Raw genomic sequence first — 13,450 nt, forward strand, 5'->3', positions numbered from 1 at the left:
GTGCAGTCACTGACAGTGCAGTCACTGACAGTGCAGTCACTGACAGTGCAGTCACTGACAGTGCAGTCACTGACAGTGCAGTCACTGACAGTGCAGTCACTGACAGTGCAGTCACTGACAGTGCAGTCACTGACAGTGCAGTCACTGACAGTGCAGTCACTGACAGTGCAGTCACTGACAGTGCAGTCACTGACAGTGCAGTCACTGACAGTGCAGTCACTGACAGTGCAGTCACTGACAGTGCAGTCACTGACAGTGCAGTCACTGACAGTGCAGTCACTGACAGTGCAGTCACTGACAGTGCAGTCACTGACAGTGCAGTCACTGACAGTGCAGTCACTGTGATGTGGGTGGCAATAGCTTTCACTGTGGCCTTTGTGTAGAGGTGCAAAGTCTATGGAAGCTCAAGGTTAAGTGAGGGGTGCTCGTGGCAGGTGGGTAGACAGTCGAGTTTTTCACGTACAAGTGTTTTGACACCGTCCGACTTCCAGTCTGCTCAGTCACCTGTGTCTCGCACTACCTTGACCTGACCTGAGTCCACTTCAACATTTCAGCGATCTTTGCTGCTGTGGAGCTTGGTGAGTTGGGCCACAAATGGGTCTTCCCATCGTGGAGAGAACCAGGACTTCCTTTATATGACCCGGATCAGGATCCAGTCACCTGGGTTCACCACCTCCTGCAGAGTAGACAAAAGGGGATCACTGCAGCTTAGTTTCTCCAAAAAATGTACCATCCTTCTGTGAGTAGATCTGCCTCACCCTTAGTCTTTTGTCATGGTTCCCCTTCCCATAGAAGATGTTGAAATGGTCTTCCATGAACATTTGTTTGCTCTACCAGTCCAGCGCTATTTTGGACGTTGCCCCCATTTGGGCCTGAGGTTACCTTGCACATTGTCTGTAACAAATTAAACAGTTCCTTTAAAAAAAATTAAAGTAGGAATTTAGACCTCTGGGACATGGAACACATTCTGTACCATATCAATCATCCCCCCCTGTTGAGACATTGCTCCTTCTATGGTCAATTTTGGAATACATTTTTTGGTAGGCACGCTAGGCCTTTAGCTGTTTACAGGTCGTCTGCAGACTGTTCTGTGCTTTTCTGTATGGATGCATCTTTTCCTTCTGAGGTGTAATGTTTTGCGTATCAATTAATACTGTTTTTAAGACCGACTCAGTTTTTGTTGTTGTGTATACTGCGCAGTAAGTGTTTGCACTGCTGCTTCAGCTGCTGTTGTCTTTAGCGCGTGTTCAACACCTGCATACAGCCACTTGGTTGGGATTTATACTCCAATGAACAAAAATCACAACAATATTACTTATTCCATCACTATAGTTTGTGAAAATCTAAATGTCTTATCAGTCAAAAGTAGATATACTAGCTGTTATTATATTTTGATCGCTGCTTCCTTGTTAAGATCAAGAACTCTATTTGATTCCTGCAATTACAAAAATTAACTAATCATACTAAAAATATGAAAAATACAAAAAGCGATTCGGGCTGCTTTCTCCTCAGGGAAACAGCTTTCACACTCTCTGCAACAGTTCCATTCACCTTAATTAATATCCAGAAGCAAATGTTAACATTTATAATTCTGAACAAAAATGTAACCACCCCTTGTTTATCAGGGTTAATATTTTCTAGCATAATTGTGTCTTTTAGAGCAATTAAAACCCATTACTTATAAATTGCATAGTAATCAAGTCCCAATTGTATAAATTCAAGATGGCGGCGCGCTCGGGCGCAGCGGCTCATTGCTCTGCAGTTCGTTTGTTGAAAAGCAAGACACCCAATTTAATGACTTACTACAGAGTGACCTTCGATATCCCCAAGAACATCCGGGGACCTCCGGGATCTCCAAGGATATCCAACCCACCCAAAGTATGCCATAGACGGCAAAGAAAAAGGAAGCAAAAGAGCAGATGCCGGGCAGCCATTGCGGCTAAGCTAAGCTACGACAACAACCACTCCGAGCCCCGCTTCCTAGTGTCTTTTGACAAACGCCCGATCCAATACCCACATTTTTTGGCGTGGATCTGCCTTCTACAGGCGAACTGAGGGAGGCTTAGTAAAAAGACAGTGAGAGGTAAGTGATACATTTTATTCTTGTTAGCATTGGTGAGTCAACTTGCAGTCGCTGGATTGATGGTGCTTGTTACGACTCCCCCTGTGGTATGATATACCAGGGAGTCACAACTATCACAGCAGACAGGTTCCGTCAAAGATGAGTTCGGACAAACACTGCAAGTAGCCTTAGTTATATTTTATTTACAATAAAGTCATTAAAACAGACTACGGGATAACATAGGGGAAGCACGAGCTATTAAAGTGGCACCCTCAAATAAACACGGTAAAAACCCCTCCCAGACAGGTGTCCAAATGAACACCCACAAAATACAGGAAATAAGACCGAAGGATGCCACTGTTAAACTGATGTAATAAAATCTAGACAGGGGAATAACTGTGTCTAAATGCACAAACTATATGTATACCCAAAGGTATCTAAACTTATCTCAATTCCCCCTATGCAACCCAAAATCATTCACAACACATACAAAATATAACAGGGAGTAATGTACTCACAAGCCTGCTACTCAGCAAGGCATCAAGGGCAAGGGCAAGGGGCGAACTGACAACTGAAAAGGGTTTAAATAAGGGCAGGAGGGATGATTGGGGAATTAATTACAGCTGCGTTGGCCTGGGCAGGGCTCTGTCACAGGGGTGGAGCCACAGCTGCAGATACCTGTAAAGAAAAGAAAGCACACACCTCCTACATAGTGTGTGTCCAGGCTGCCAGCCGTAACACCTCCCCCCTCAAGAGTCAACCTGTTGACGAAATCGAACCACCAACCTGCCTCAATCAATCAATACACTCCTGATAAAACTCCTAAACCCGAGACAGGGCATCATCCATAACTTCTTCTGCGCCGGCTTCCATTTTTTTTTTTTGCGCCGGTATCTTCTTCTGCACCAACTTCCATTTCTGCGCCGACTTCCATTTCTGCACCATCCTCTTCTGCGCCAGCGTGCTTTTCTGCGCCTTCTTTTGTGCGGGCGTGCTTTAATGCGCCCTCTTTTTCGCCTATTTCCACTTCTGCGCCGTCGTCCTCTTCTGCGCCGGCGTGCTTTACTGCGCCCTCTTTTGTGCGGGCGTGCTTTAATGCGCGCTCTTTTGCACCAATGTCTTTTTTTGCGCCAGCGTCCTCTTCTGCGCCGGCCAGTGACGGGGCGTGGCCGGTCTGGCGGGCGTCCGCACCGGCCAGAAATGAGACGAGGAAGTGGTCGGTCCGGCGGGCGTCCGCGCCGGCCGGTGACAAGGCGTAGCCGGTCTGTCGGGCGTCCGCGCCGGCTGGTGACAAGGCGTAGCCGGTCTGGCGGGCGTCTGCGCCGGCCGGTAACAAGGCGTAGCCGGTCTGGCGGGCGTCCGCGCCGGCCGATGATGAGCCGTGGCCGATCTGGCAGGCGTCCGCGCCGGCCGGTAACAAGGCGTAGCCGGTCTGGCGGGCGTCCGCGCCGGCCGATGATGAGCCGTGGCCGATCTGGCAGGCGTCCGCGCCGGCCGGTAACAAGGCGTAGCCGGTCTGGCGGGCGTCCGCGCCGGCCGGTAACAAGGCGTAGCCGGTCTGGCGGGCGTCCGCGCCGGCCGATGATGAGCCGTGGCCGATCTGGCAGGCGTCCGCGCCGGCCGGTGACAAGGCGTAGCCGGTCTGGCGGGCGTCCGCGCCGGCTAGTGACAAGGCGTAGCCGGTCTGGCGGGCGTCCGCGCCGGCCGGTAACAAGGCGTAGCCGGTCTGGCGGGCGTCCGCGCCGGCCGATGATGAGCCGTGGCCGATCTGGCAGGCGTCCGCGCCGGTCCTTTAAGTTTTGGCCAAGCCCCCTTCCTTTAGGAGACATTAGAATTTTAGAACGGTCAGGCACCTTACCCTGGTTGCTCGGAGGGTCGCCAACTCCCTCGTCCAGGGGTGCCAGAGCTTTGCCTCTCTTGCAGTCGCCGGCACCATCATCCAGGGGCGCCGGAGCATTGCCACCACTTCTGGGCGGGCAGTCGCTGGCCAGAACGGTGCTAGGAAGAACTGTGCCTGGAAGGCCGGCCGGCACCGGAACTTGGGGTGCTTTCTGCAGGCTGATCTCCGCGGCGGGCATTTTCTTCTTGCCTTGTGCAATTTTTTTTCTTTCTTCTTCCAATGCCTTTTCCTTTTCAAGCCGCTCTTGCTCCTATTTTTTTCTTTCTAACTTTTCCTGCTCCAAAATATTTTCTCTTTCAATCAGTTCTTTTCGCTCTGCTTCCAAGGCCTTTTCTCATTCGAGTCGCTCTTGCTCTAAGGCCTTTTCTCTTTCTAGTCGATCTTGCTCCAAGATTTTTCTTTTTCAAGTCGATCTTGCTCTAAGGCTTTTTCTCTCTCTTGCCTCTTAAATTCCAAAACTCTTTCCCATTCTAGTCGCTCTAGTTCTAAGACCTTTTCTTTTTCTAGTCGCTCTTGAGCTACACGTGCTTTCTCTACACACTCTAGCTCCAAAGCTTTTTCTTTCTCAAGCCGTTCTTGAGCTACACGTGCTTTCTCTACACGCTCAAGCTCCAAAGCTTTTTTCTTCTCAAGCCGTTATTGAGTTACACGTGCTTTCTCTACACGCTCAAGCTCCTTTTGGCTACCTTGCTGTTTCCAAGAAGGGCTTGGACTCCAGCAGGGTGTGGAGAAAAGAGTGCCGTCCATAGACCTGCTGCCATTGTGGAGCTTCTCGAGTTCAGCTTCCAGTCTTGTTAGTTCAATCTCCTTCTCCATTTGCTTGAGGGCAAGCTGATGGGCATAATGCAAATCCAACTCCCTTTTCTTGAGGGCAAGCTGATTGGCAGACTCCCTATCCTTAGCCTCATATTGCATACGTAACATCTTTAGAGCAACGTGGGGATCTTCCCCAATAGGCACAGTACCATCTCCATCTGGTTTTCCTTTTAAACCAGCCCTGGGATTTATAACTAGAGCCTTTACATTCAAGGTGACACCATCCCTGCCTACCTCATTTTTCTCCCTCCTGCCTGATTCCTCAGAATCAACCAGAGACTGAGAGGAAACACCCGCAGATGCTCCTCCTGTGGCTTCTAAGTACTGCTCTGTTATTAATATATGGATAACCTCCTGCTTCAAATCAGCTAGCCTGGTAGTCCTGGACAGAGTGAACCCTAGATGAGCGGCAAGACCTAACAGATCTCTCCTCTTACATTGGTCAACCTGATCTACAGTGCCAAGTTGAAAAAGGAACTCTTCCGCATCAAAGTCCATCCTGCTAGTTACAGCACTACACTAGACTGAATGATAGCTATTAAATGTGCCTACCTCAACACTGCTTGCCCAGACTTCACCGGGCTACTGCACATGCAGTCCGTACCACCAATGACCAAACTGCTGCTGTGATAACAGATCTTAATGATATCCCGGATGAGCCCCCACTTGTGACGACTCCCCCTGGGGTATGATATACCAGGGAGCCGCAACTATCACAGCAGACAGGTTCGGTCAAAGATGAGTTCGGACAAACACTGCAAGTAGCCTTAGTTATATTTTATTTACAATAAAGTCATTAAAACAGACTACGGGATAACACAGGGGAAGCACGAGATATTAAAGTGGCACCCTCAAATAAACACGGTAAAACCCCCTCCCAGACAGGTGTCCAAATGAACACCCACAAAATACAGGAAATAAGACCGAAGGATGCCACTGTTAAACTGATGTAATAAAATCTAGACATCTAACTGTGTCTAAATGCACAAACTATATGTATACCCAAAGGTGTCTAAACTTATCTCAATTCCCCCTATGCAACCCAAAATCATTAACAACACATACAAAATATAACAGGGAGTAACGTACTCACAAGCCTGCAACTCAGCAAGGCATCAAGGGCAAGGGGCGAACTGACAACTGAAAAGGGTTTAAATAAGGGCAGGAGGGATGATTGGGGAATTAATTACAGCTGTGTTGGCCTGGGCAAGGCTCTGTCACAGGGGTGGAGCCACAGCTGCAGATACTTGTAAAGAAAAGAAAGCACACACCTCCTACATAGTGTGTGTCCAGGCTGCCAGCCGTAACAGTGCTCAAGAGGTGATGTGATGTTTCCATCGTGGCGGAGTGCTAACAAGTCTGAATATGTCAGTTAAGGGAACTTGCCTGGGATGGCGGACCTGTGGAGAAGCACCATACAATTTCGTCATACGCAGCTGAAGGTATGATGACTACTAGGCTTTTTGTCAAGTCAATGATGACGACAATGCCTATGTCTGATATGATATAATTCATTTAACAATGTGTATCGCGTTGCATATTAAACTCAGTTGTTTGAAATTCAAAATATCCCAAACTAGTAGTCTTTTTTATCAAATGTAGCATTCACTTGTCTTTGGAGTTTGCCAATCATCTCTCATAAAATTTTCTTAATCAATACTTTTCAATAGTCAGGTATAAAACTAAAATCTAGTTACATTTCTATCCATTGTAGTTTCTCTGTAATTGTTTACCTTAAAAATCTGTGAGGTTTGGTCTCAATTGAAACACTTTCACACAGTTTTTTTTATGGGGACAATAAAAACAATTTAAAAAGTTCTTTATGGTTTATGGCATGGCTCCTCAAGCAATAATTTTTCCAATCAATATTGGAGTCCTTTCCATTACGTCTGATCACGTCAAAAAGTTTATCTTACCTGTCTCCTCATGTTTCAACTGAGAGAACCTTCTTACAGTGCAAAGGTGGATCCCGCTATTTTCATCTCTGCTGGTTGGTCAGCAACACTTGTACGGACATTCTCATTTTGGGTCGCTCGTGCGTCTTCTCGTTGGAATATTGTGTGTGGCTTCGGCACGGTTGTGACAGGCGGGCCAGCCGGCATGGGAAATATTGTGCGTGGCTTCGGCACCGTTGCGACTACCAGGCCAGCCGGCATGGATGCGACTGCCGGGCGAGGAGGCACGGGAAATATCCTGTGTGTATCCTGTCGGGGCAGCCGGCGAGGGTGCGACTGTCGGGGCAGCCGACGAGGGTGCGACTGTTGGGGCAGCTGACGAGGGTGCGACTGTCGGGGCAGCCGGCGAGGGTGCGACTGTCCGGGCAGCCGGCGAGGGTGCGACTGTCGGGGCAGCCGGCGAGGGTGCGACTGTCGGGGCAGCTGGCTAGGATGCGACTGTCGGGGCAGCCGGCGAGGGTGCGACTGTCGGGGCAGCCGACGAGGGTGTGACTGGCGGGCCAGCCGACGAGGGTGCGACTGGCGGGGCAGCCGACGAGGGTGCGACTGGTGGGCCAGCCGACAAGGGTGCGGCACGGAAAAAAATGTGCGTGGCTTCGGCACGAGTGCGACTGTCGGTCCAGCCAGCACAGGGAATATTGTGCGTGGCTTCGAAACGGGTGCGACTGTCGGTCCAGCCAGCACAGGGAATATTGTGCGTGGCTTCAGCACAGGTGCTTTTGTCGTTCCAAAAAGCACGGGGAATATTGTGTGTGGCTTCAGCACGGGTGCGACCAGGGGCCCAGCCGGCACAGGTGAGTTCAACGGCAAGAATGGAAGGACAAAAATGAGTAGGGAAAAGGCAAAAGGGAAAAACAATAGCAGGCTACTCTTGACAAACAAAACAAAAAGCACAAAGTACAAAGCTAAGCAAGGTATATGGGATCATTAATAATTTATTAAATCAAATCATTGAGACAGAAAAGCAAAAACACAAAACAAGCAAGAGCAGACGGAGCTGCCGCTACCAGCTACCACTTCAGCGGCGCAATCTTGATTACAGTAGCAAAAGCGGATATTGACTCAAGAAAAAGACGTTGTAAAGTTGGATAAAAACAGCACCACACACAAGAAGTCTTCCACAAGATGGGGATGTTCTGCAGACTGTAACCGAGGTTGAAAATATGCAGACACACTCTTTCAAGCTTATCCACACAGTGCCTCAGTAGTCTGGAGCTGAAGAATCAACAGTAGCAGAGAAGTGCCCCTCGTATCAGTTTCCAGCCCGGTAAGTGCTGACAGCTATTTCATCTTATCGGGGAAGAATCTCATTTTCCCCATAATAAAAGATGGAATGGTTGGTCTGTAGCGTCGCTTCTTCCCCCAGCACTTTTGTCCAGCTCCGGATTTCCAGCAGCTTTGAGGTGTTGCTCCTTCTACTGCGTATTGTTCACAGGTAGTCCCATGTGTATGACAGCCTATGCATGGCTAAATGGTTCCAAAAATGAAGTAGCAGAAAGAAGCCAGGCTAAGAGAACAAAGAAAGTTGTAAATTAAAGTAAAAAGAATAAAGGACAAAGTAAAGTAAAAAGGAATGTATTAAGGAGTATTAAAATGAAATATAAAAAGATAGAAATGCTCTAAAACATGAAACCCTAACCCAAAGACAAATAAGTGGACAGAGCTAATGCCACCGGCTGCCGCGTGACGGTGCCATCTTCGAAAAAAAATTCAGATACACAAGATTCTGTCTGAGGACCCTGAGCCAAATGCTGACCAGGTTCCCAGAGGGTTCCATGAACCTACAAGACCTGCTGGAGCTCAGTAATTTGGAGGATTACTACAGATTGCCGGACTACGAGAGATATTACCAACACCTGAACATCACGGGATACTGCACGGGCAATGACGACGAGAACCAACAAGCCCCCCCCCCTACAAACAAGGCATATACCGATCGCCCAACCACGACTAACACAATATTCACAATGGGTGGGATCAACCCATAAAAGCCGACTAGATCCTAGAACTGCGCCCAGGCAAAAACACTGTCACGTATGAGAGGGCTGAACACGCAATCATGCAGTGTTTGACCCGACCCACATGCCGGGCAGAGAGCGCATAGCCACGGTATACTCACAGGAAATTCACTTCCTGAACCAAAGCAACGTCACGCCGCACAGTCACCTGAATAGGTGGATATCTCAAGGAGACATCAACCTGCAAAATGCGAGGCACTGGAACAAAAAGGCCATGATCAGATGTGGATGTAGCCCATACCCAACTGGTTCCTCATCAATACCACTGATCACCATGGAACTATACGTGGAAACCGCTCTGGAACGGCTGGCCATCAACATGCCTCTCACAGGCAAGATCATCATGCCCATTCACAGTGCCCAAATGCACCTTCCACATCATACTGCAACTACCCATCTACCGAGGAATGCTGCCGTAACTGCCCAAAAACAGCACCTTCCTACCAGAACTAATACATGGCAGACCGAGCCGCAACAGCAGCAGCAAACACAGGACGTCAAAAAGAATCCCTGATGACATAAGACAGCTCTTTCTTTTCTTTCTGTGCTCTCTTGCAAGGGCATTAACATAGTTGTATATTGTGAATATAAGCTGGATGTAAAATGAATATATAATTTCTCAAATATTTTTCAGTTCAAAATATGAAAGAATCTTCAAACTTGGTACAAGGGAAAGGTCTCTGTTCCACTAAACTTTCCATTGCCATTAAATTGATTTTCTCGAATCAAATCATGATTAAGGAAGAAGGCCAACACAGTTGGATGTTAAGGGAATATGTCATGGCAATGGAGGTGGTAGTTTAGAGCCAAGAGTTGGGCTTGTTAAGAATGTAATCAAAATTCAGTCCTCATTTCCTCCATTGATCTCACATTGAGTGAAACCAAAATGTTGGGCGAGTGTCAGCCAATTACGCATTGAGAGTGCCAATTGTGTAAAAAGATATTGAACGTTTCCCTGCTTAAAGTGCTTATTGTGTCTCTGCTTGCAGATAGATCAATTGCAGCCTGTGTGATCAGATTAGCTAATTAATTCTGAACAATAATATATTAACAAGGAAATGTGCTTTCAGAAGACAAGTCCCATTGCTATTATTTCTTATAAAAGTAATACATAGTTGTAAAAAACACATACATCTATAGTAAAGTATATCACTCAGGTAGTGGTTAGTTGGTATAAATGCCTCGCAGCTGTTGTGGTGGTTCGATTTCCGCATGTGTGGGTTGTGTAAGGAAAGGGCATACAGAGTAAAAACAAAACAAACAAAAATAACATGCCAAATTTATCATGCTTTTTTGACTATTTCACTGGCTAACCCTGACTGGATAAGTAGAAAGTCAGTCAGTGTATATAAAAAATACTACTATATATTGTAAAGTATTGACAAAAAAACACAGTGGAATGTGGGGTGAAACCCACAAAGCAAACATGCAACATGCAAACTCCACACAGTTGGACCGCACCTGGAGTTTAACCCCAGAGCTGAGAGGCCGACGCACCAATCACTGACGCCACCGGGCCGACCGTGAACAAGTGTAACCATACAAAATCACCATAACTGTGTTAGGAGTAGCTTGTTTTTGTATTTCCCTTTGCCTTCTCCCTGTGTTCCGATGTTCGTTTCCCTATTCTTTTTTGTCCCTCATGTCTTGTCGATGTGCTCGTGTGACACGCTAAAGTGTGTAAGTTATTAATCATAGAGTGTGACAGGCTTAAGTGTTTAAGTTATTAATGATTGCATGTGTGATGTAAAACTAGTTTTGGATTGGATGGTTATCAGTGTTGGATTATTGATACCTTCATCCAAATAGCAAGAGTAATGTATCTGTATCGGTATTCGATTATTAATGTCTGGGTGAACATAGGTTGAGGCACGGGAGATTTTTAGTCATTACAGTAAAAGTTGGTTGAAGACAACAACAATGAATCACTGTGCGATTATTTCTGCCTGTGTTTAAAGGCATGCTGTTTGTGTTAGAGGCCGATTGAGTTTGTGGTTTGCAAGATACAGTGTTTAGCATGTGAGAAAGAAGATAATGTTTCGTAATGTTTGTTTACTTTTGATGTGTGTGCGTGAATGTGCGAGCCTCGGGTGGAGCACATGAAATAGCATTTAGCAAAACTACCCTCAGCCACCATTATCGCATATACAGTGTATGACGGTCGTAGCAAAGGAAGCTGTGTTATTGAGATTCCATTGTTTGCCCCTGCTGAATAGCTAAAGACTTCTCTAAGTTGTAAAAACAAAAGGTAACACAAGTTAGACAAGTCACAAGTTATGACCGTTTATGGAACAAGTGCAATTGTTTTGGGTTTTAACGGGTTGTTAATATCTATATATGTATATATGGGTGTAATTGTATAATATGTTTTTTGTGTGAATTATTACAGTAAAAGTTGGTTGAAGACAACAACAACGAATCACTGCGTGATTATTTCTCCCTGTGTTTAAAGCAATATGAAAATGCAGGGTGCAACCTTTGGAGAAGACCGCTGGGATTGCTGCTTAGATGACCTGTGTCCATGACCTGCTCACTGAATTCTGAGCCAGCTAAATCCAAACACTACAAACCAGGAAGATGGCAGTGAGGAGAGGTGTTGTTGTTTAAGAATAACTTGAAGTTGGCAATTGAGTACTCATCATCTGAGGCCAAGCGGAGATCATCAGAGAGACAGTGAAGACTTGCCAGTTCAGAGATCACTCCTGCTCAGTAAACAGCGTCGACGAAATGGAGCAGTTACACGAATAGGTGGTAGGAACTTTGAATAACCTGACGGAAAATAGCCTGCTGGAAATGTGATTTTCTTAACTTATTAAGAAGTGTTAAACGCAAATAACGTCTACCATTGGTGGCTCACAGTGTAAAGCACCTAGAAAGAAGAACTAGAAGATGAAGAGGATGAAGGTATGTCTGAATTGTTGAAACTGAAAAGATAAAATATCCGATATGAAGCATGAAAGCAAAAGAGATGTAAACGAAAAACCAGGATCAAGATTGGAAGAGACTCCAACAACTTCTCCCCAGCTACCAGCCGTTGCGGACCCTCAAAGGGGTGTGTCTCCCCAGCACCAGCCAAGCCCATACTGGCGCAAAGATTTCAAAATTGCCGGTCAAATAGGTGAACCAGGCCAGAAGGACAAGCTGACATTCTCCAACCTGCTTCATCAGGATGTAGAAATCATAGATGCAGTTATCAGAGCTATCTCCCCTACAGTTACGAAATTACTTTGAAGAAAAACCTAACCTCACTGTTAATGGGGACCGGGACCACCCGAGATAAGTGAATTTCCGCGAAGTAGGGATTCCCTTCAAAAATGCTTAATATGAATTTGATTCAATCTTTTATTTTATTTTTTTGTACCCCCTGTATACAGTACCATACGGGTAGAGAGAGTGAAATTTGTGCTATAACAAAAAAAAAACTGTAAAATATGTTGTTTCAATGTAATTTGTATTTTTTTTCCAAAAAAAATCTGCAAAGCTCTGAGTCCGCGGTAGCTGAACCGCGAAGTAGCGAAGGAACACTATCGGTTTTTGATTATTGATGTCTTGATGCACATTGCAAGTGTGACATTATAATGTATATCAGTATGCGATTATTGATGCCTTGATGAGCACATAGCTTGGACAACACGGGAGATTTCCTTGATACCAGTAAAGTTGGACTGAAGAAGCAACAACAAATCACTATTTTGATTATTTTCTCCCAGTGTTTCAAGAATAAATGCAGGGTAAAACATTTGGAGACACTGCTGGGATTGCTGTTCAGATGTCCAGTGTGCATGACCTGCTCACTGAAATCTAAACCAGGTAAATCCCCCCAAACACTACAAACCAGGCAGATGGCAATGAGAAGAGGTGTTGCTGTTTGAGAAGAACTGGAAGTTGGCGGTTGAACACTCATCTGAAGGCAATCCGAGATCATCAAAGGGACAGTATAGACGTGCCAGGTCAGAGTTCACTCCTGTGTAGTCAACAGAACTCCTACATTGTTAACAAAATGGAACAGTTGCACGAAGAGGTGGTAGGAACATTGCACAACCGGACAGAAAATAACCAACTGGAAATGTGATTTTCTCAACATATTAGCAAGTGTTAAACAGATATCGCGTATATCATTAGCGATTCACATTAGTCAGATCAATGGCATCTTGGTCATGGTAAGATGTTTTCCCTGTCATCATAATTGATGTCTCAAATCCAGCAGACCATGATATTCTCTTACCTGGGCACACTAATTGGCACAGTACAAAAAAATGACTGTACTTCCCGCTGAGATTTTTGAACCAGCACCAATTACAGTGAACCATACCAGCATTCACATCCCAGCCAAAACAGGTAAACAATGGGACCCACCTGTAGATGCAAGTCACCTGACAGAGGAGCTGACACAGGTAGTCAAAAGAATGCTGAGAGATGAGTGTCACTGCTTCTGAATCTCAGACAATGACATTGGCTGTATTGACAGATTGCAAATGACTATCCCTCTCAAAGATTCTGAGCCAGTCAAGTGTTCATACATGTCAGTGCCCCGACCATTGTACCAGAAGATGAAGGATTACCTCCATGACTTAATAGCACAAGGCTGGAAACACGGTGTATGACAAATCCACTTCTTGTTGTTTTCGAGCCTGCGCTCAAGTGACGGCACATACAGGGAATACATCATGAAAACTTTTGGAAAGCGCATCGGGAGGTG

General features: G+C 46.1%; 1 protein-coding gene and 1 long non-coding RNA gene across 7 annotated transcripts in view; one reads left to right on the forward strand and one right to left on the reverse strand.

Moving 5' to 3' along the window:
• The window catches only part of LOC144193033 (single-minded homolog 1-like), a 33,168-nt gene extending 24,165 nt beyond the window's left edge, over window positions 1–9,003 (forward strand). For 3 of the 6 annotated variants that reach the window (XM_077711841.1, XM_077711842.1, XM_077711843.1), the window contains exons 10-11: window positions 555–739; window positions 1,809–3,471. In XM_077711841.1, coding sequence (XP_077567967.1) covers window positions 555–739; window positions 1,809–2,055 — 432 coding nt within the window. In that variant the 3' untranslated portion in view covers window positions 2,056–3,471. Of the gene's footprint in view, window positions 1–554; window positions 3,472–8,447 lie in introns of those variants that run through there. The other 3 variants (XM_077711839.1, XM_077711845.1, XM_077711844.1) reach the window with 3 other exon arrangements.
• LOC144193034 (uncharacterized) lies at window positions 356–6,576 on the reverse strand. The gene is made up of 3 exons (XR_013325571.1): window positions 6,050–6,576; window positions 759–894; window positions 356–676 (listed from the first exon to the last, which is right to left on the reverse strand). It is a non-coding gene; the product is annotated as an uncharacterized LOC144193034 (long non-coding RNA).
• Window positions 9,004–13,450: the final 4,447 nt, after the last annotated feature.

This window comes from Stigmatopora nigra, unplaced genomic scaffold, assembly GCF_051989575.1.
Source record: "Stigmatopora nigra isolate UIUO_SnigA unplaced genomic scaffold, RoL_Snig_1.1 HiC_scaffold_48, whole genome shotgun sequence".
In the NCBI taxonomy this organism is placed as follows: domain Eukaryota; kingdom Metazoa; phylum Chordata; class Actinopteri; order Syngnathiformes; family Syngnathidae; genus Stigmatopora; species Stigmatopora nigra.